This window comes from Protopterus annectens, chromosome 12.part0 (genome assembly GCF_019279795.1).
Source record: "Protopterus annectens isolate FY-2018-M chromosome 12.part0, PAN1.0, whole genome shotgun sequence".
NCBI lineage: Eukaryota > Metazoa > Chordata > Ceratodontiformes > Protopteridae > Protopterus > Protopterus annectens.
The window spans coordinates 407,990,415-408,011,975 of record NC_056746.1 but is presented as its reverse complement, the minus strand read 5'-3'; the positions used below and the strand labels follow the sequence as shown (position 1 = coordinate 408,011,975).

General features: G+C 37.6%; 1 protein-coding gene across 3 annotated transcripts in view; it reads right to left on the bottom strand.

The window, feature by feature from the left end:
• The window catches only part of LOC122816610 (regulator of G-protein signaling 11-like), a 1,281,503-nt gene that overhangs the window by 656,189 nt on the left and 603,753 nt on the right, over positions 1 to 21,561 (bottom strand). For all 3 annotated transcript variants that reach the window (XM_044089514.1, XM_044089516.1, XM_044089517.1), the window contains exon 5: positions 14,186 to 14,237. In XM_044089514.1, the coding sequence (XP_043945449.1) occupies positions 14,186 to 14,237 (52 nt within the window). The remainder of the gene's footprint in view (positions 1 to 14,185; positions 14,238 to 21,561) is intronic.

The following is a 21,561-nucleotide window of genomic DNA, read 5'->3' as shown; positions in this document are numbered from 1 at the left end:
ATTCAATTTCTCCCCTTCATTTCCATCACTGCCCTGTGTTCTTGTGGTAGAACTTTATCAGTTATTAATTTAGCAACACAGTAATATATCCTGTTTATTTCTGTTAGATCACATGGATCTCTATGGACAGTCCTAATTACTGCATTCATTTGTTTTATCAAACTTCTTATTTTTGGCGTTTTATTGACCTTCTGCAGTCTATTTCTCTCATTGATCTTAATATATCTATCCATGTCCATTAAATCAAACAACTCTTCCCTTAGCTCGCTTTCTTCCAAACTGAGGGCACATCCTTTGTTTTCCGTTTCCTGCAGGCATTCTATAGAAAGTTCTATAGCATCTTCCTGTGGCACCTTCTCTTCAATTTCATCCTGTGCCGCCTGTTGTTTTGTCATATGGGAACTCACTGGCCTATCACTCCTCAACATTGACTGCATCAGAGTTTCCACAGTTTGCTGTTCCTTTCCTTGTGTCTAGCTTCAAGTGAACGTTTATACGGGTTTCCTGTGGATGGCTCCAAAATATCTTGATATGGCACCTGACCAATTGCTTTTTGTTCCACTGGTTTCCCTTTAATTTAGATATCCATTGCTTTATCCCATTGTGGTGCTTTCTGTATTGGATTTTCTACACTGAATCCTTCTCTTTGCAGGTGCTGCATAACTTCAATTTCTATTTCTTTGACTTCTCCATTATGGATCTCTTTTTCTACTTTTCCTGCTAGTCTTTTAATTCTCAGAGTGATTTGTCCAATGTTCCTGTTCCAGAGTATATTCCATCAACATTTCCCATTCCTGAAAAAATCCCTGAAACTCCTCAAGCAGAACATTCCCCAGTGACTGCCCAGGTTGCTACATCCAGTCCTAACTATTATGTCACGAGATCAGGTTGCATCTCTAAAACCTACTTCCAGATACATAGCAACCTGGACATAACTGTTGTTTTTCTTTACTAGTGTCTGTATAATTGCATGCCTATTGAAATGTTATTGTTTATATGAGACAGCTCAGTAAAAAGGGAGGATGTAGATCAAAGTGTGTGATATACCTTTAAGAAGCTTTCTAGTGAGTCAGCACATGCATATAACTACTGAGCACGTGCAAGCAAGACTGCCATTTTAAGAGAGCAGCCAGAGTGTGAGCATGCAAGTATGTAGTCAGTCAGTTAAACTATTTAAAACCCAAGCCTCAATGTCTTCTTAATGCACATAAGAAGAGTGACAGTCATTATGTCTAACATGGCCTAGATCTGCATAAGAGGCACTACAGCAAAGTGCTTCTTAATGTTAGTCTTGCTCCTACAGTAGTTACAAATCTCATTAATGCAGTGGATAACATATCCCTTCATGCTCTGCTCTAGTGGCTAGTCCGGCTTTATTAGCAACCACAGCTTTACATGTCTTGTATGGCTCAGTGCTACTTGCTCACACTCCCCTAGTAGTCAGTTATTATTGCTGAGTGCTGAACAGGGTTTTCAACTCAAAACTGGTCACATTACCCATCTATGAAGCACTCCAGTTACTGTCCTGGAACATAAGACAACCAGGCATAATTAGAAGACTGATAAGGCGATAGTATGCTTTATTTTGTTTCTCTTGTTGACATGGGGTTTATGATTTATTGCTAATGAATACTGTTACAACAGATAACTGTGAAATAATTAGCCTGACAGCATGAAAACCAACACTAGCAAACAAAAAATATATTGTTATGTGAGGTCATTTCTGATTACTAAAATGTGTGACAAAATAATATCACAGACCTCTTAATCGTGCCGAATTACTCGGTTTTTACCAAGTTTTGGGGTTCAAATGAAGGGGTGCCACGATTCCCGAGTGGCACCCCTTCATTTCCGATTTTTTTCTTTTGTTTTTTAATTTCCACGGCTGTTAGAGCTGACATCATCACATACACGATGATGTCTGCCCCCTTGGGGATTCCAGCCTGTGCAATGATGTCATCTCCTCTACCAGCCTGTCGGAATTGAGATCAAGGAGCTCACACATTTCCGGCTGGCCTGGCTGCTTCAAATGCAAGCAGGAACGGCTAGTCGGTGGAATGAAGAACTTGTTTGTGGCTCCTGGATAGTCGGTGGAATTGTTTGTGACTGCTGGATTAGGGGGAATGAAGAACTTGTTTGGGACTGGCTGTAGGGAATCGTATTGGGACTGGTTGCTGGAGTATTCGGCGGATGCGATTATAACTGTGGGTAATCAATAAAGTAGTATGGTAAGGAAACTAACTGAGGTGTGTTTGTGTGTGTGGGGGGATGGGTGCAGAGTGACTACAAGGTTTGCTAGTGCCTAAAACCATATATATTTACAGTCCCATAAATTCAAGATAAGGTCAGAGTAAGGAAGCAGAACAGAAAACTGAAGCATCCTTAAGATCTGGAATTCATGTTGGCAGTTGAATCGTGGCACTTAAGATACTAGCATATGTAGTTACAGCAGATAAAAGGCAGGTAGTGAAGCTAGCTAAGGAAATGTACAGCTGCAACCAAACAAGCCAATAGAATAATGATTAATAAACCAAGAAAAGGTACTCCTTGTCTCACTGCCATGGTTTTAGATGTGGGAAGGTACTTTTTTGTACATTAGTCCCATATAATCCATTGTGCACAGCTCACTTATTTCACGGATGTTGGCTGTAGCTCATGCCTAGCAGGGGATGTGATGGCTGTAGCTAAGTCCACAAAACTCAGACCCTTCTTCTGCTCATACTTCAATGAAACTGCAGCTAAGAGTGCAATAAATGGCTCCATAAAAAAGGTAGGTAGGTGTGTGTGTGTGTGTGTGTGTGTGTGTATATATATATATATATATATATATATATATACACCTGGTGGCTAGAGGTACTCAGGCTCAAACCCTGTACCTTGAGTACAGGGTAAAAAGAGCCTAAAGTCCCTAGCCACCACCACTTGTGAGCTTTGCCCAGGTTTTTTGTGCTAAGAGTTGAAAGCTATAGTGAGAACTGAATTTGTATTCTCCCAGGCTTTTTGGCTAAGAGTTGAGAGCTATAGTGAGAACTGAATTTGTATAACTCCAGGTTGTTTGTGCTAAGAGTTGACAGCTGTGGTGAGAAGTGAGAAATTAATTCATTAAGTGATAGCCAGTAAGATTCAGTCTTCCTATTTTTCAGGAAGCTGCTGATTTAGCATAGTGGTACATTGCTTGGACTGTAGTACATAGGGTCCTGGGTACAAGCCTTACTAGTGAAATGCATGGTGGTAACACATTTTATTCTAGCAACTTTACAAAATTATACAAGCAATGTTTAAAATGTGTCCCTGGTTTTTGACCTTTTGCCCCCCCCCCCAAAAAAAAATGAAATTGAAAATAAGTGTGAGAAGCTGTGCAAGATGCCTATGGCTTATACTGCTGCCATTCTATTTATAGTGTGGGTGTAGAAGTAGACTTTTATGAAGGAAATGTTCTGAATTGGGCAGTTTTGTCATTATTGGTTCATGCATTTTGTTTCATTGCCTACAGTACAGTCTACTGGAAAAATGTTCAAACAATAAATTTGAAATACACTCTAACAAGTGTGCTGTATTACACAAGGAATATAATTTAATAAAGTCAGGAAGGCGTATCAAAGAAAAGAACACATGTATGTTTCTTGTTTTCTGTGCAAGGAGCCAATGATTTGAAAACAGCCCAAAGATAATCTTTACCCACCACTGGCCAGATGCATTTTCTTTGGATGTGGTGTGGGTTTCGATGCTGCTTCAATGAATGCGAGTTTCAAGGGCAGACAAGTTTTAATGCCAAGTCTATTTTCATTGTGAGACAGTATTGCTTTTACCAGATGTCTATTAGTGTTTGTGCATTGTTGTGCTGTAAAAATAAAATTCAAATAATCATTGTAGAAGTAAAGCAATATGCACACATTAGTGTTTATGGTAAATGGGGCAAAATAGCCAGGTAATGGGACATTGGAATGGCTGCAGGGGGGCTCTGGTCTGGTGTCATATTTTGGTTGCCCGTTCTTCAGTTACGTTTGAAAATTGGTATCCCACTGCAGTGGGTAGGGTTACGTTATTATGCATGCAAATTAGATGTTAATCAGTGTACAGATTTGTACCTATTTTTCATGGGCCTTGTCCAGATTTTTGATGTTTCCAGGTTGAGAAGTATGTAATATCACTTCAACAATATGACAGCGAAATGCTTGCTGCAATCACAGATTTAAGCAAAATATTGCCAAAAAATAGAAACATGAGTTACATGCGCTGAATGGTGGGAAGCAGGCCTGAAGAGACAAATGACTCAGTTTGTTGAAAGTGGAAAAATGTTAACAGTTTGTCATAAATGCATTGCAGGGGTATGACTGTATTAAAGTCATATATAAAATAGGGATAAAGCTGGAACTTATAGTTAAAAGATGGACATATTGAATGGCGAAGAATTTTTGGAGGGAAGTGTATTACAGAAAAGTAAGAAAAAAGTGGGGTTTTGCATGTTTTCCCCACATTCACATGGGTTTCCTTGAGGCATTCTGATTTCTACCTACCTATACCTCTCAACCTCTTAGTGCAGGAAATATGGAAAAAAGCTTAAAATAATAGGGCAGGGGGGCAAAGTCTCAAAAACAGGGACAAATTTTAAATAATGCTCTTATAAACTTAGAAAGTTGCTAGATTAATAGGATTTGTATCAGCATATATTTTCTGAAAGATGTCATTATTTAGTGACTTCAGTTCTCAGTGGTTTGCCAGAAGACCATAATTTTTATGAGGAACAGATAAAATATATAAGACAAAAATCTGGACAGTTGAAAGGTATGTTCTTACTTGCCAAAACATGATGCTGAGTGATTACTTTAAAATATCTTTAGTTAGTAAACAGGGTGTTGGGTAAGCAATGCTGGTTTCAAGGAAAGGCTTAAAATTACTCTTATTATTACTGTGCATACTGAGAAGTAAAACAGTTTTTATGTGGCTTTTTGGAAGTATACTGACCTACAGGAAATGTTAGATCTGGGGGTAACCCCGGAGTCCAAAACATACTTCCATTCTAGTATGTTGTATCGCAAAATATAAGCCAATAAATGCACTCTGTTTTCTTTTTAATGCATACCTAATCTGAAATAGTCAAGTCCAGTAAGTGAAACAAGGGCTGGAGTATTAGACTGGATTGGTCAGCTGAAGAGCCCCACCAAAATGGCTCAAATTGGGCCCCGCATTTGCAAAGACGAACCCTGTAGACAGTAATCTGGCTTTCAACCAGCATGTGTCTAAGGTTGTAAAAAAATTATGTCACTCATCTTATAAGTATGGGCCTGGCATCTAGGTCCCGGGAAGTCATTGTGCCAATGTACTCAGCCCTCATCAGACCCATCATGAGTTTAATGCTCCCTTCAGTATGTATTTTACTTGGCACTTGCAAGAACTGGAATATCCACAGAGGTTCCTCCCAAAAGAACCCTGTACCTTGAGTACAGGGTAAAAGAGCCTAAAGTCCCTAGCCACCACCACTTGTGAGCTTTGCCCAGGTTTTTTGTGCTAAGAGTTGAAAGCTATAGTGAGAACTGAATTTGTATTCTCCCAGGCTTTTGGCTAAGAGTTGAGAGCTATAGTGAGAACTGAATTTGTATAACTCCAGGTTGTTTGTGCTAAGAGTTGACAGCTGTGGTGAGAAGTGAGAAATTAATTCATTAAGTGATAGCCAGTAAGATTCAGTCTTCCTATTTTCAGGAAGCTGCTGATTTAGCATAGTGGTACATTGCTTGGACTGTAGTACATAGGGTCCTGGGTACAAGCCTTACTAGTGAAATGCATGGTGGTAACACATTTTATTCTAGCAACTTTACAAAATTATACAAGCAATGTTTAAAATGTGTCCCTGGTTTTTGACCTTTGCCCCAAAAAAAAAATGAAATTGAAAATAAGTGTGAGAAGCTGTGCAAGATGCCTATGGCTTATACTGCTGCCATTCTATTTATAGTGTGGGTGTAGAAGTAGACTTTTATGACGGAAATGTTCTGAATTGGGCAGTTTTGTCATTATTGGTTCATGCATTTTGTTTCATTGCCTACAGTACAGTCTACTGGAAAAATGTTCAAACAATAAATTTGAAATACACTCTAACAAGTGTGCTGTATTACACAAGGAATATAATTTAATAAAGTCAGGAAGGCGTATCAAAGAAAAGAACACATGTATGTTTCTTGTTTTGTGTGCAAGGAGCCAATGATTTGAAAACAGCCCAAAGATAATCTTTACCAACCACTGGCCAGATGCATTTTCTTTGGATGTGGTGTGGGTTTCGATGCTGCATCAATGAATGCGAGTTTCAAGGGCAGACAAGTTTTAATGCCAAGTCTATTTTCATTGTGAGACAGTATAGCTTTTACCAGATGTCTATTAGTGTTTGTGCATTGTTGTGCTGTAAAAATAAAATTCAAATAATCATTGTAGAAGTAAAGCAATATGCACACATTAGTGTTTATGGTAAATGGGGCAAAATAGCCAGGTAATGGGACATTGGAATGGCTGCAGGGGGACTCTGGTCTGGTGTCATATTTTGGTTGCCCGTTCTTCAGTTACGTTTGAAAGTTGGTATCCCACTGCAGTGGGTAGGGTTACGTAATTATGCATGCAAATTAGATGTTAATCAGTGTACAGATTTGTGCCTATTTTTCATGGGCCTTGTCCAGATTTTTGATGTTTCCAGGTTGAGAGGTATGTAATATCACTTCAACAATATGACAGCAAAATGCTTGCTGCAATCACAGATTTAAGCAAAATAATGCCAAAAAATAGAAACATGAGTTACATGTGCTGAATGGTGGGAAGCAGGCCTGAAGAGACAAATGACTCAGTTTGTTGAAAGTGGAAAAATGTTAACAGTTTGTCATAAATGCATTGCAGGGGTATGACTGTATTAAAGTCATATATAAAATAGGGATAAAGCTGGAACTTATAGTTAAAAGATGGACATATTGAATGGCGAAGAATTTTTGGAGGGAAGTGTATTACAGAAAAGTAAAAAAAAAAGTGGGGTTTTGCATGTTTTCCCCACATTCACATGGGTTTCCTTGAGGCATTCTGATTTCTACCTACCTATACCTCTCAACCTCTTAGTGCAGGAAATATGGAAAAAAGCTTAAAATAATAGGGCAGGGGGGCAAAGTCTCAAAAACAGGGACAGATTTTAAATAATGCTCTTATAAACTTAGAAAGTTGCTAGATTAATAGGATTTGTATCAGCATATATTTTCTGAAAGATGTCATTACTTAGTGACTTCAGTTCTCAGTGGTTTGCCAGAAGACCATAATTTTTATGAGGAACAGATAAAATATATAAGACAAAAATCTGGACAGTTGAAAGGTATGTTCTTACTTGCCAAAACATGATGCTGAGTGATTACTTTAAAATATCTTTAGTTAGTAAATAGGGTGTTGGGTAAGCAATGCTGGTTTCAAGGAAAGGCTTAAAATTACTCTTATTATTACTGTGCATACTGAGAAGTAAAACAGTTTTTATGTGGCTTTGTGGAAGTATACTGACCTACAGGAAATGTTAGATCTGGGGGTAACCCCGGAGTCCAAAACATACTTCCATTCTAGTATGTTGTATAGCAAAATATAAGCCAATAAATGCACACTGTTTTCTTTTTAATGCATACCTAATCTGAAATAGTCAAGTCCAGTAAGTGAAACAAGGGCTGGAGTATTAGACTGGATTGGTCAGCTGAAGAGCCCCACCAAAATGGCTCAAATTGGGCCCCGCATTTGCAAAGGCCAACCCTGTAGACAGTAATCTGGCTTTCAACCAGCATGTGTCTAAGGTTGTAAAAAAATTATGTCACTCATCTTATAAGTATGGGCCTGGCATCTAGGTCCCGGGAAGTCATTGTGCCAATGTACTCAGCCCTCATCAGACCCATCATGAGTTTAATGCTCCCTTCAGTATGTAGTTTACTTGGCACTTGCAAGAACTGGAATATCCACAGAGGTTCCTCCCAAAAAGAATGCAGAGAATAAATAAAATGTCCTATGCAGATCTCTTCAAAGCCCTCTCTCTAGTTTCTATTTCTTACAGACTGCTGAGAGGCAATTTACACATGGCATACAAGGCATCCTTGGATCCTGCTTTGATGGACACTTTGCATATCTGCAAAATGAACAGCTTCATAAGTACTAGATCCAAGGATTAAAAGTTTGCTTGCGACTTAAATAGGACATGTTGCAGGGACAAATATGAATCGTACAAAATTTCCATTCTCTGGAATTAGGCTTCCCATCCATGTGAAGCAGAGCCCTTCCTTAACCCTAACTCAACAGTAACCTGGGCCAGTGAATGGGACATCAGAAATTTACCCCTGATCAGATACCTATGTCTTTGATGGACAGAGGCAGCCATTAAATCATGCCCTAACTAATATGTTTGTGTCTTTCAGCTTTTCCCGGTTAGGGGTCGCCACAGCGGAACTCCGGTCCACTAATGATTGGCAGTAGAGTTTTACATGCTGGCTTGCCGGGCCTAACGCACAACCTTCAATGAAGGAATGCCCGTTCACGCATGTCGTCACACAGAAGACGCTCTAACTGAGAATCGAACAGGCAATGTCTAACTGTGAGTCGACAACGCTACCGCAGCACCACCACCACAGTATGCCCTAACTAATATACTAATATACACCCCTTAAAATAGCCTCCAAGGCACAATAGCCTCCAAGGCACAATAGCTTGTGGGATAAATTTGGGTTACATGGCTAGGCTTATAAAGGCCCCAGTGGTCATTAGCCTAGTGTAGATCTATGAACCTATAATACAATGAGTTTAGGTTTCAAACTGGAAGTAATTCACTGCAGAGCTTCTTCAGCAACTGATGCGTGGAAGTCAGGATGATCCAGGCCAAGACATCCTGATTTATGTTGCAAATCAGTGTGCTGTTCCAGCATCCCAGTTTGCATGCTGCCAGTTCTGAATCCCTGATAAAGTGACTGGTTCACCCACATATCAGTGAAGATTTTTTTTCTAGCCGGGAATTCTCTTCCTGAAACTGTACTCTTTGGCATTTTTTTTAATACCAGTAACCTGACTCAACCGGCTTCTTAAAACTTCAGATTCAATTTCACATGCAAAATTATACATTGAGTTGTTTGAGTTCATGCCCTCAGCATCCTTTTCTTTATTATTAATTCTGGGATCTTCTAAGTTCCTGGTGTCAAATATCCATACTGGAACTCTAATGGTTCAAACACTACCACTTTCCACCTTGTCAACTAAATCTATTCTCATAACTAACCTCATGCCTGTTTTCTTCTATAATACTATAAAATGGAACCACCCAACAAGGCTTTATGCTTTGGACCCTAATAATAGCATTATACTATCATGATATTTGGAGGGTCACATTAGTTCATTCTTCATATCCCCACTCCAGCCAATCATTGTAGATTCACAACTTGGCAACCCAACACTCACAGTTATCATCTGATGATACAGAACCAGCATTTTCCTTCAGAGTCACAAAATGTCATGAGTGCTGCAATGTATTTTAATAGGATTTGGGATTCTAATGTATTTTACTGAGTGTTCCAGATACTGACTTTACCAGGACTCAATTCATAGGGCAAAATATGTACAACCATAAAGCCCAGCACAAAAAAATGTCAAGCATAATAAGTAAAGATGGTTTATTATTAAACATAATATGAGGAGATCACAATCGTACTGATTTTACTAAAAAAAATTCATCAGACTAAAAGATTGAATACTGATTTCCTTTCATTCATTAATTCCATGGTTGCATTTGTGCAATGGTTAGTGTTGCTTTGTTTCTTCACAACACTTTATTTTGCAGTTCAGTTCCTGGCGGGGTGCCTTCTGTGTGATTTTATATGTCTTCAGTGCGTCAATGTGGATTTTGAAAGGGTGATCCAAATCCCTCCCACATCCCTAATATATGTTGGGGGTGAAATGGAGATCCTCCAAACTGCCCTAATGTGTGTGTTATTGTGTGTGCATCCTGTGTGCTGTGAAGAACTGGTGTCATTTCCAGGTTTGATTTCTCTACCCTGAAAACACTGATTGCTGGCTCCCTTACAAACTTGAAGTGTATAAAGCAAGTATTGAGAATGAATGAATGAATGAATTAACTAATGTTAACTTCAACAGTGATATCATCAATTATCATCAAATAATTATTAACGTAATCAGCAGAAATAACCTTAAAAGCTTTCTGACCAGTGGTATATCATATGCAGAAGTACCCATGGGTCTTGATGCACCCCAAAATAAATAATAAAAGAGTTGGTATACAGCTTTAAGAAATAAAGCACAATAAACACACTAAGATTTGATTACTGACTCTGACATTTGAACGAGCTGGTAGGGGGATGACTTGTGTGCCCATCCTAGGGAGCAGATCCTGGTGACACTCACTAAGGTCAAAAACACAGCCTCAGTGGTCTCTGACAATATCACAAGATACCACCTAAATAGCTTGAAACATGACCTATCAGGATCACTTGACTCACTTTTCAACCTCAACTACAGGATGCAGCAGGATACATAGAGCCATAATTCCTTGGAGGAAGGCAGCATTGTACTATACCTCCTAGGGTGAGCTTTCAGCTCACACAGATTGACCATCAGCTGCCAGACATTCCTCCACCTTCTTGGTACCTTCTCTTTTGGAACTACCTCCTGGGAGGGGTTACTGGTAGTGGTACTAACCCCTGAGTGAGACTGCATGGCAGTAAAGAAAGAACAAGTGGAGAGCAGTGGCTGGAAGAAGAGTGAACAGGTGACTGCACATCACATAATCTGCTCACACTGAGCTTTTCTAAGGCCCCCCACCCCCACCCTGCCAGCATACCGCTGTTACTTTTATAGGCTTAGTGAGCAATGAGGCATGATCTAGGAGGACATGCCCACCTTGGCCCTAGGGCAATCATGTCTCCTCTCCCATCCTATATGCCCAGCCCAGCAATCCCTCTTCTCCAGGATAGACATGTCCATACTCTCTGCCTGCTCTGCTAGAAGCTTGAGCTGATTAGTGCTCTATGTCCCACTATGTCTCCAGGCTGGCTGGTGATGGCTTTCATGACAAAGTGTACAGGAGTATGCACTCACAGGCAGAAGGTGTTGTAGGTCCCTGCAATAACACAGGCAGCTCATCTCCAAGCCTAGGAGTGGGGCTAGGCAATACAAATGCCCTCATTGCCAAGATGCTGGCAAAGGTACAAACAACTCCCATGGTTGCCTGCATGATGGCCTATCTAGAAGGCTCTTGCCTTTGTATAGGACTGGTACAATTGCCTTGTACAGGGGAATGAATAAGGCAGATTTTGAAAACTAGGGTTTGATCTTCAGCAGGTAAGGGGACAAAAACACATAGAAAAACTACATCATATAGAAACATCTCATTAAAACCTGGAGATTTAAAAACTTTTTATTATGTAAATACATAAATGTTTTCCTTGGTCTCCTGTTATATTTCACTTTAAAGGTATGTGCAAATATAAAACTTGCTATATAAAACAATATTACAAATGTAAAATAGTGTTATATATCCAGCTATGTGGCATACAGGGATAAACCCCTGACAATAGCTTATACATCCCAGGTTCAGGTTAGCAGCTGCAGGTGTTAGCCAGGGACAGAGGGCAGTGATAAAGTGGAGCCTGGTTAACCCTCTCAAGTAGAGGGGATTGGGGTATATGTCCACGATGTGGAATCAACTTAGAATCTCTATTAGAAAGTAAGGATCAATAGAGGTGCTTGCATCCAAGGGAGGCATAGACAACTGATGTGATGCCAACTGCAGAAGTGTAAGTCACACCCTCAGAGATGTCAGCTGCTAAGACATCAGTGAGCATGTGCAGAGAGTAAAGGTTAGAGCATAAAGTAAACCCCCTGATCCCCATGAATGACAGCACCACCACTGGCTCCTGAATCTTGCCTCCTGAAGAACAAATGGGTTGTAGATCTCTACTGTCTCCAGCCGCAAACAGGCTGATAGAACAAGCAGGATGGAGGCTTACTGGTTACAGGAATTGGTAGCAAATAAATAAATAAAGCAGTGCTAGACTTGTTATTAAAACCAGGCCATGCCATCATATTTATACTGAATTTTAAATTATATAAGAACGTACCTGAAAATGCTATTCTAGTGCCTTTTACTGATTTTTCCAGTACCATCAAATTCTGGGTATTTTTATCTTACTTGGATGATCAATTCTTGAAATTTGCGGGAACCTTTGACATGAAGATAAAAATCTTAAGTAGTTAAAATACCCTTGGTACTGTGCTTATATGGAACAAGTAGTACATAATTCTACACTAACGGTTAATGTGCAGCTTTCATATTTATTGTTTATAATGCATGCCCTACAAATCTGAACATCAATAAAAATGAGAAAGTGCACAAGTATCTTTATTCACGAAAATACGTAAGGCTTCTTCTATTTGTAAAAACTTGTAAAAGTCCAACTGCACGCCATTCCTGTTATTGTGTTAATATTTTTGCACATCTTATAAGTATTTATTTATTCAAATATAATTCATAGTGATGTAGTAGTTATCAGTGTTGCCAGTATTTTCCTTTTGTTTGATTCTTAGCTGGGGGTGCTTCCATAGGTAGTCTACCTTTTCTCCCTGTACATGAGTACACTTTTTTCTATGTTTTTCAGTTTCCTCCCTCATTTTGAAAATGCACCTAAAGTGAACTGATAAGCTTCTAAAAATATCCACAAAAGTATGTCCATCTGTCTGCATGTCCAGCAATGAACTGGCAGTCTCACCCAGGATTTGTTTTCTGCCTTATGCCTATTTTCTGCTGGGGTAAGATCCAGCCACCATAACCCAGAATAAAATAAAGTGGGCAATGGAAATTAATGATTAACAGCCACTTATTTCTCTTTCCTCCTCTATTATTTCTATTGCCCTAGTACAGACTAATGAAGTTTTGTGATACGCTTAGAAATGCACCTAACCAACAAAACCAGCAAAGTGCACACTCCACACCACTAGCTCCTGAATGAGCTCCTACCATCTCTTTCTTATACTGAGTTATGACTCTGTAGCATTGTTGCTTTGCACATGCATTCATTTATTCATTCCATTTCCTTCGCTAACTTATGTTGACCACTTCAACAGATTTGCGTACTTCCTTCTCCATAGAAACAGCTAAACACTGCTTATTTGTAACACTCACCACACAGGAATCTTTGTTTACATTCTGAAGCTTCATACCAATCAATTTTTTCTCTAAATTCTCACTTTCCACTTTCAGACTTTCTTGCTGCTATAGGGTCTTCTGGTGCCATCCAGCAGCTCCAAAGGGTAGGGGAAGTTGCTTGCTGTCCTGGCTAAATTTCCCCTGGTAGTATAAATACCATCTTCGGTCTCCCCAGAAAAGAGGCTACTAGCATGGTGGGACTAGCTAGGTCAATGAAGGATAAAATAAATAAATAAATAAAATACCTCAAATAAAGAGTTGGACACTGGCAGCAAGAAAAACATTCATTCTGACAATTTTATTAGCAAAACAAAACAAGCTAATATATTTTGACATACTTCAAAGGGCGGTTCTGATTTCTTCATCTTGTATGCTGCCAACCACCTCAAGATCCAGTTGTACAATAGTGTAAAAAATGTTTCCTAAACACATAAGCAATGCATTTTTCTGAACTCTGAAGTATTATGTCCACATGTAGATATAATTTAAATGAATAAAGTTGTATTCAAATAGTCAAATTAAATCTGCATTGATCAGATAACAGGAAAAATAAATGCATCAGAAAATTCTTACAACTTTCAATGCCACAGATTCTCACAATGAGTAAGTGAATAACTTTATATGTTCTATTATTTATTGTTAAATAAGTACAGAAATACACTCAGAAGCACCAGAGGAAGTGTCTCAGTATGATGTTGTTGTGTCTTTCGGCTTTTCCCAGTTAGGGGTGGCCACAGCGGAATTCCGGTACGCTAATGATTGGCAGTAGATTTTTACGTGCTGAGTTGCCAGCCCTGATGCACAACCTTCAACGAAGGTATGCCCATTCACACATGTCATCACACAGAAGACTATTTAGCTGAGAATCGAACAGGATGTCTTACTGTGAGGCGACAATGCTACCGCAGCACCACCACCGCATATTCTGTAATTTTACCATGGCACTATCTATTGTAACAAACGTTCCTTAACAGCTGGAATCCTTACCATAATCTAACTCCTTTGCTGGCCACTTATTTGTAGTCCAGAAGTATGGTGTCTAAAAGACAAAAAAACGAAAGACAACGAATATCAGTCATACTTTTGCAGTACTGATTTTTATATGGAATTTATTTATACATCATAAGTAGCAAAGGGTTTAATCTACCACAGAGAAGTTAAATAACAGCCTTTATACTACCCAAAGTACCATTTTACTAAATCACTCACTCAATCAAGTATTATTTTACACACCTACTTCAGAGAAAGCATTTAGATATATTCATATTCAAAGCAACAATTTAATCTGTAACATCAGTGAAGATGCAGGATTATTGAAACTAAAGGCTTTTATGAACACCTGTAATACTTTTATTTGAAATCTTAGCAACCACTGAGATTTTTGAAAAAAGAAAACACAAAATTAAAACCTACAGTCTGGTAAGTAGTATGCAGTTTCATTAGTCTAAATCTGGTAAGTAGTATGCACAGTTTCATTAGTCTAAAACCTCTCCAGCATAAGCAACTTCTTGGATCATTTTATATTGTGCAGTTTATATAATTTTCTCTGTGTCAGACAAACACAGGATTAAAAAAAAAAAAACTCAAGTGTCCAACTAACGGTTCTGATGTACTAAGCACAAAACAGTTGTGGTAGTAGCTGCTTCAACAGACAAGTATAAAGCACACCTAAAAAGTCTATAAGCACTGCTGCTTGCCATATCCCATGGTTTGTGATTTATTGATCTTTACTGTTAAAAAGAAGTGCGACTGCAAGCAATAGTGATGTAAAGGAATTACAACTTTTGTCTGGCTTGCAAAACTTGTATAGTCAGAAAAACTTTACTGTACTTACTTTATTATTTAGCTGATTATTGCTGGTGTGATTATTTTGTCATAGAAGTTGATTTAAGTTTCTTTGAATTCTGTGGTTGCTGATGTTGGTTATTCTTTTCTTTTACAATATTTTATTAATTTGAAGCTGAAAGTGGATTCCTTAAATGCGTATGCAATTAACAATTTGCTAATGCACAAATATCTTGTACAGTGTAATAAATGCTATGCATATTTAAAGGTAACAACTGATAACACTGGTGATCTGTGTTCCTCGTGTAAAAAGTTGGATGATTTACTTACCATTGTTAGAAGTAAGTCTAGACTTACTGATGATGATTGCACTTGTGCAACTGGCATGGATTGGAGAACTGTTGTTTCATATATATTAATGACTGGACTGGTGAGATAAATAATGTCAGGCCAAAAACAAATAGAACACATTTAGGAAATGACACATCTATTGTCTGTAAGGATCATTCAACCCCAATGAAACAAGACGATGCCCCTGACAACATTGGAATTCTGGATGCAAGTATTCAGCAATCTGAGGAAACAAAAAAGAAAGAAAGGAAGAAGTTCACAACAAATAACAAGGAAGAAAAAGAAACTGATTAATGTCTGTAAAGGAAAGAGAATACATGCTAAAAAGGACACTGCTTTGTTATGTAACACACAGAATGCAGGGAATGATAATATTTTTCTATCAGAAAACCTTCAGTCTACAGAAAAAGGCATCATTTTTCCAAAAGACAAGGTAGAAAGAAGAGGCAAGGGGCAGGTGTAAAGGAAAAAAAATCAAAACTGAATGTGGAAGGATTGAAGAACATTACTGTAAGAAAAAAGAAGAGAAAGATGTTGACTACCTGGCTCAAGCTGTGGATTTACAATACCAGCCAGATGAGAATTTAATACACAATGAAAACAGTGGGATTAATAAGACTAATAGTGAAGATCTATCCTTCGTAACAATTAATAGAGTAGACAAACTGTATCAGAAGCTGAAGATAATTCAGAGTTACAAAGCAAAGATATTCTTGTAATTGGTGATTCAGTTATTAGAGGAACTGATACTTACATTTGCAGAGAAGATAATGAACATAGAATAGTGTTATGCTTGCCTTGTAAAGAAGTATGGATCCATTTTTATTCATATGATATGGTACAAATGATGTCACCCGCAAGGATTCTCTGATTGTTAGTAGGGAAATGACAGCCCTCTTAGTATAACTTGCACTGGTGTTAGGATGTATTTTTCACAAATCACCTATGGAAATGATAGGTCACTGTGAACGAAAAGATTTTTTGAGTAAATATCTACATGGAAAAAATGCCCTGTTTTAAAAAATGGAAATGTGTAGAGCATCCAAGCCTAGTTTTCGGGACACAAGTTCAGACAGGATGGCATGCATTTGCCAAGATCAAGGAAGAGAATTTTTTGCAGCAGATATTTTGCAATATTGAGAAACACTAGAGAGGATTTTTGCCAGGTTGAAAATTTAACAGTTCACAGATAGCAACATTTGATGCATCTCTGATGGTTGTTAATGCTAGGAGCATTAATAATAAAGTTTTTTATTGGAAAATGTGTTACATTCCAACAGAACTGATGTTGTTATTGTTTGTGAAACTTGGTTAAAGAACTATGACTGGAAACCAGTTCTGTCAGGGTATAATTTTTTTTACTGTAACAATTCTAACAAAAAATTAAGTGAAGATGTTATGATAGGGAATAAAGATAGTTATGAGACCTTATATGTTCAGTGATAACAACAACTCTGGAACATATAACAATTGTTGGAGTCTATAAACCACCAAAGTCAAGTGCAGATGACCTAGAGGAATTCATACATTTCTTGCATGAAGCACAGGAGGTAATAATAATATTAGCTGGGGACTTAAATTTACCAGAAACACAGTGGAATAATATTGATTCAACAATGTTAGTAAGGTAATTATTCACAACATATATTCAGGAACAACAATTGCTTCAGATTATAAAAAGAGCTACCAGGGGACAGAACATACTAGATATTGTTTGCTTTCCTAAAGAAATTCTGTTATTTCAAGTCAAGTTTTACCATCACTGATTTGCAGTGATCATGGGGGTAAAGGTTAATTTGTTGCAAGATAATTCTGCCAAACCAAATGTAAACCAATGCACAAAAGGTTAATTACAGACTATATGGAAGCAAAATAGTCGCTATATAAAACTAACTGGAGTGAGGTGTTCAGTGGAAAAACTGCAGATGGAATGTGGAAAGCTTTGAAAGAGAAACTGAGTGCAAAAAAAAAAAAAAAATGTTTTACATCAGGATCTAGGCATACAGCATCAGGGGTATATATTTCCATAAGAACAAGATATCTGATTAAGGTGAGAGACAAAACAATATAAGAAATTGAAGAGAGGACAAACTACAAATTTGAAAACTGAAATAAACAAGCTGGACAAACAGATTAAGCATAGTGTGAAGCAAGATCAAGAAAAAAATTGAAGAAAATTTATATAAAGATATTGAGCATAATAGGAAACCTATTTATAGAAACATAGGATGTGGAAGGAGTAAAGACACACAAACTGATAAACTATGTGCAGATTCTAAAATTTTTTCTCAGACACAACAGATTATAGATATATTTACAAAATCTTATACAAAACAGTTTGGCTCTGCAAAAGGGGTGATAAGTTGTCCTAGTGACATCCAGGAATCTCCAGGTACTGGAATCAAATTAGATTATATTGAAAAGGAACTGTGCAACTGGATCCAAACAAAGCACAGGGAGGAGATGGAATTAGTAACAATGACCTGAGAATACTTCAGCAAGAACTTATGGTACCATTATATTTATTACTCACTAGGTCTTATAAATATGGGGAAATTCCTCAAGACTGGAGACATGCACTTATTAAACCTGTCTTTAAGGGAAAGGGGAGTAGGACAAACCCAGAGTCATATAGACAGTCTACTTTCATGTTGTGGAAAAATAATGGAGAAGGTAATATTGGATAAGTTATTGTCAGAACTGGGTAGGTTGTGACTTGAAACCCATATATCAGCATGCATATGTTGAAAATAGATCTATTACCACCTGTAACATGATGTTCTATAACAATATAATAACAGCTATGAATGAAAAATTGTGCTGTGATGTAATTTATATAGATTTAACTTCAGCATTTGACAGGGTCATACACAAAACACTGATCAGTAAATTAGTACAACTAGGTATTGATGCACTCTTGATAAGATGAACAGCTGCATGGCTTAAAATAGGACATGACAAGTATCATATAGCAACTGGACAGGTGAAATCCTTGGTTACAGTTAGGGTGTCCCACTGGGCTCTGTCCTAGGCCCTTACTTGTTTAGATTGTAACTTTCAGACCTAACATTTTCATCTGAGGTGTTCTACAGTCTATATGAAGATGACCTGAAATTGGGTAAACTGATTACATGTGTTAAAGATAAGGCATGTCTGCAAAATAACTTGACAAAATTGACCATTTTGGCACAAGAGAATAATATGCTGATATATACATCAAAAACTAAGCATATGGGATTTGGGAGACATAAATTGAAAGGTGAATATTTAATACAGCAGACAGTGATTTAAACTGTAGACTCATTTAAGACACAAACCTGAGTATGGAATAACAATATAGAAACCCTATAAGAAAACAAGCATGAGTAAACTGGAAAGAGCACAGTGGAAATAAACCAAGAACATCCATGAATGTGAAAATTTAAGTTATTACGAACGACTAAAATATCTGAATTTGTACAGTGTCTCTTATAGATATCTAAGAGGAGATCTTATTCAGGTATATAGAGCATTTAGGGACAACTACCTCTGGGAATGTTTGGGGTTAACAAAAAGTACTAGAGAATCATCAGATAACCTATGTGGAAGATTCTATAGGATATATATATATATATATATATATATATATATATATATATATATATATATATATAGGATAAGTGTACTAATTGGTTCTCTGACAAAGTAGCTGATGCATGGAACAGCCTATCAAATTACATTAAAGCAAGTACTAGTTTAGATATTTTTAAGAAAAGCCTGGACACTTATTATGGGAACAATTGTTTTGGTATATTGGCAAGCTAGAAGGGCATTAATGCCTGTGCTTGAAATATTTGTATGTATGTATGTATGTATATCCCAAAGCCATGGAAAATAGACAATGCTGGGTCAGCATTTAGATTTAGTATCTGCACTCCCTTTGGTAGCTAATGGCCCACAGTCATATCACTGAGAAAAATAGTGAAAACTGTTATGAATATTATGGGCTCATAGGTTCATAGATTAGTACTAGGCTAACTGCCCTTGTGAGCCATTTTAAGCCTAGCCAATTATCCCTTGTGAAACTCAAACCCTGCACCTTGTGTTTGTAAGGCAAACACCTTAACCATTAGGCCACCCTCCCAACCCCTATTATTATTAATATTAATTTCATAGAAAAAAATCATTAAGAATATTAAAAACCCAGCTAAAAGAGTATATTCACTTAGCAGCAGTTGTCTACTGAGGAAAGTATACCTCAGAACAACTACAGTATATGATTAGTATTAAACTAGAATAAAAAGCCATTAACAGTTGCTTATTTTAAAATGATCATGTGAGTTTTCTTCATAGATTCAGGTTCACTGGGTTATCAGTGGAAGGGCATGTGAGCAAGCAAACAGAAGAAGATCTAAAGGCAGATACCAAAAGACTTGCTCATGGTGTAAGTGACTTACTGTAGTGTGAGCATGCTTTATAAATAGGCCTTATACTGGAGTATGTCACTTATACAGAGAGCTAGTCTTCCAGAATCTGAACCCTAGCCTATGACTTTTGTCAGTCGTTACTGAAAATCACACTCTGCTCTAGTTCAACAGTCTTCAGTAGATAAAAAGTGCCTAAAAGGCGTCTACTATACTTTATTAATACCAGGTGCAGTAATGAGAGGGGTGCTGAATAGTCTTTGGGGAGCTTAATAGCCCTATATTAACAATATTCATTTGGGTGTTGTTTCCAATAACTTCACGTCTAAGGGCCAAGTGAGTTTTGATTTTATTTAATGACTGAGTTTTATATTCTTTAAGACATTTAGCTTTGCAGCAGAAGACAATACCAACACTTTACAGTAGCGACAGCATTGCAATTGTGGCCTAAGCAGATTTTGACTGCAGTGGCAGTTTGTCACCGGTCTCTCTTGGCATTACATTTTAGCATTAACCTTTTCAGTATTAACAGTAGTTAACATCTTGCTTTAATGGGCAGAGAGTAGAGCCATTACTGAACGTAACAGCTCTATGAACAGTATTTCTACTCATTTTATTGTGGTTTTGATGCAGTGTTTATGGCAGCAAAACAGTAAAGCTTTTAATGTATTTGAAGCCTGAAGCAGCAGAATGGTGGACACATATTTTAAAAGAAGAATAACAAATGTGTAGTAGCAAGGATCATAGAAAATAACTGGAGCAATTAATTAGGAAATAAGAAGCTGGGAACACCATCTTGTAATCATGGTACAGGCTATACATATTTTGAAATATGTGATGAGGTGGGAGGATGCCTCCTTAAAGAAACTGTAATGGTGTTAGTCCCATGTACTGTGTAGACGGAGGAAGGAGCATCCGGAACATAGTGGAGTATGCATATTAGAAAACTGCTTTCTGCTGCATTCACTTTAGTGCTCTAGGTAAGAGAGTGTATTAAACATCTTTTCGAATCAACTATGAATATGAATTGTGGCGGAAATCATGTAGCATTACAACTGAGGAGCTGTGAACTGTGACCCATGTTTAAACGGGATACATGGCAACAATGCTGTGGGAGGGGACAGGAAGGAATACTGAAACACTGAGACAGTGTGTGTCACATGGTGCTTTTATTTTTTGCGTACTATACATTCTCAGTATGTTTGCATTCAAGGTATGAATTCCTACTGCAGTACTATATACGGCTTTTTTTGCCCAAGATAAATCTGCATTAATTGTTGCCCAAGAAGGACTGTTGGCATATTTGTGTGATACTGTGTAATTCTTAGTACAACAGTAAGCAGTAAATTGGTGGATTTAGCTAAATTAAAGTAATTTACCTACAAAGTTAACAGTGTCAGCATGATGGCCTTACAATGTAAGTGTTGCTAATGGAGTTGGACAATCTTGAGTAGAACCTTAATCACAGTCTTGGACTCCTTAAGTTTCAGCCTTAAGTGCATATAGCACAGGAACTGTGCAGCAACACAAAAAGGCATATAGCTTGGTATTTTTAATACTGGACAATATATTGTACTAGGATTGATTCCACTAACTGTTATTTAGAAACATCTGCTTGTGCAATGATATCTGCTTCCAACTTTGATGTTTGTTTTACTGCTATTTTTCTGCATTTTAATAACACTACAAAACATACATCAAGCAACATTTTGATTTACATTGCTATAGCCTGCAAACAGCAATTTGCATTTATCTGCACTTAGCTGCACCTGATCATTATAGGCAAACTACACAACAGCACAACTGTGTAGAATTTAAAAAAAT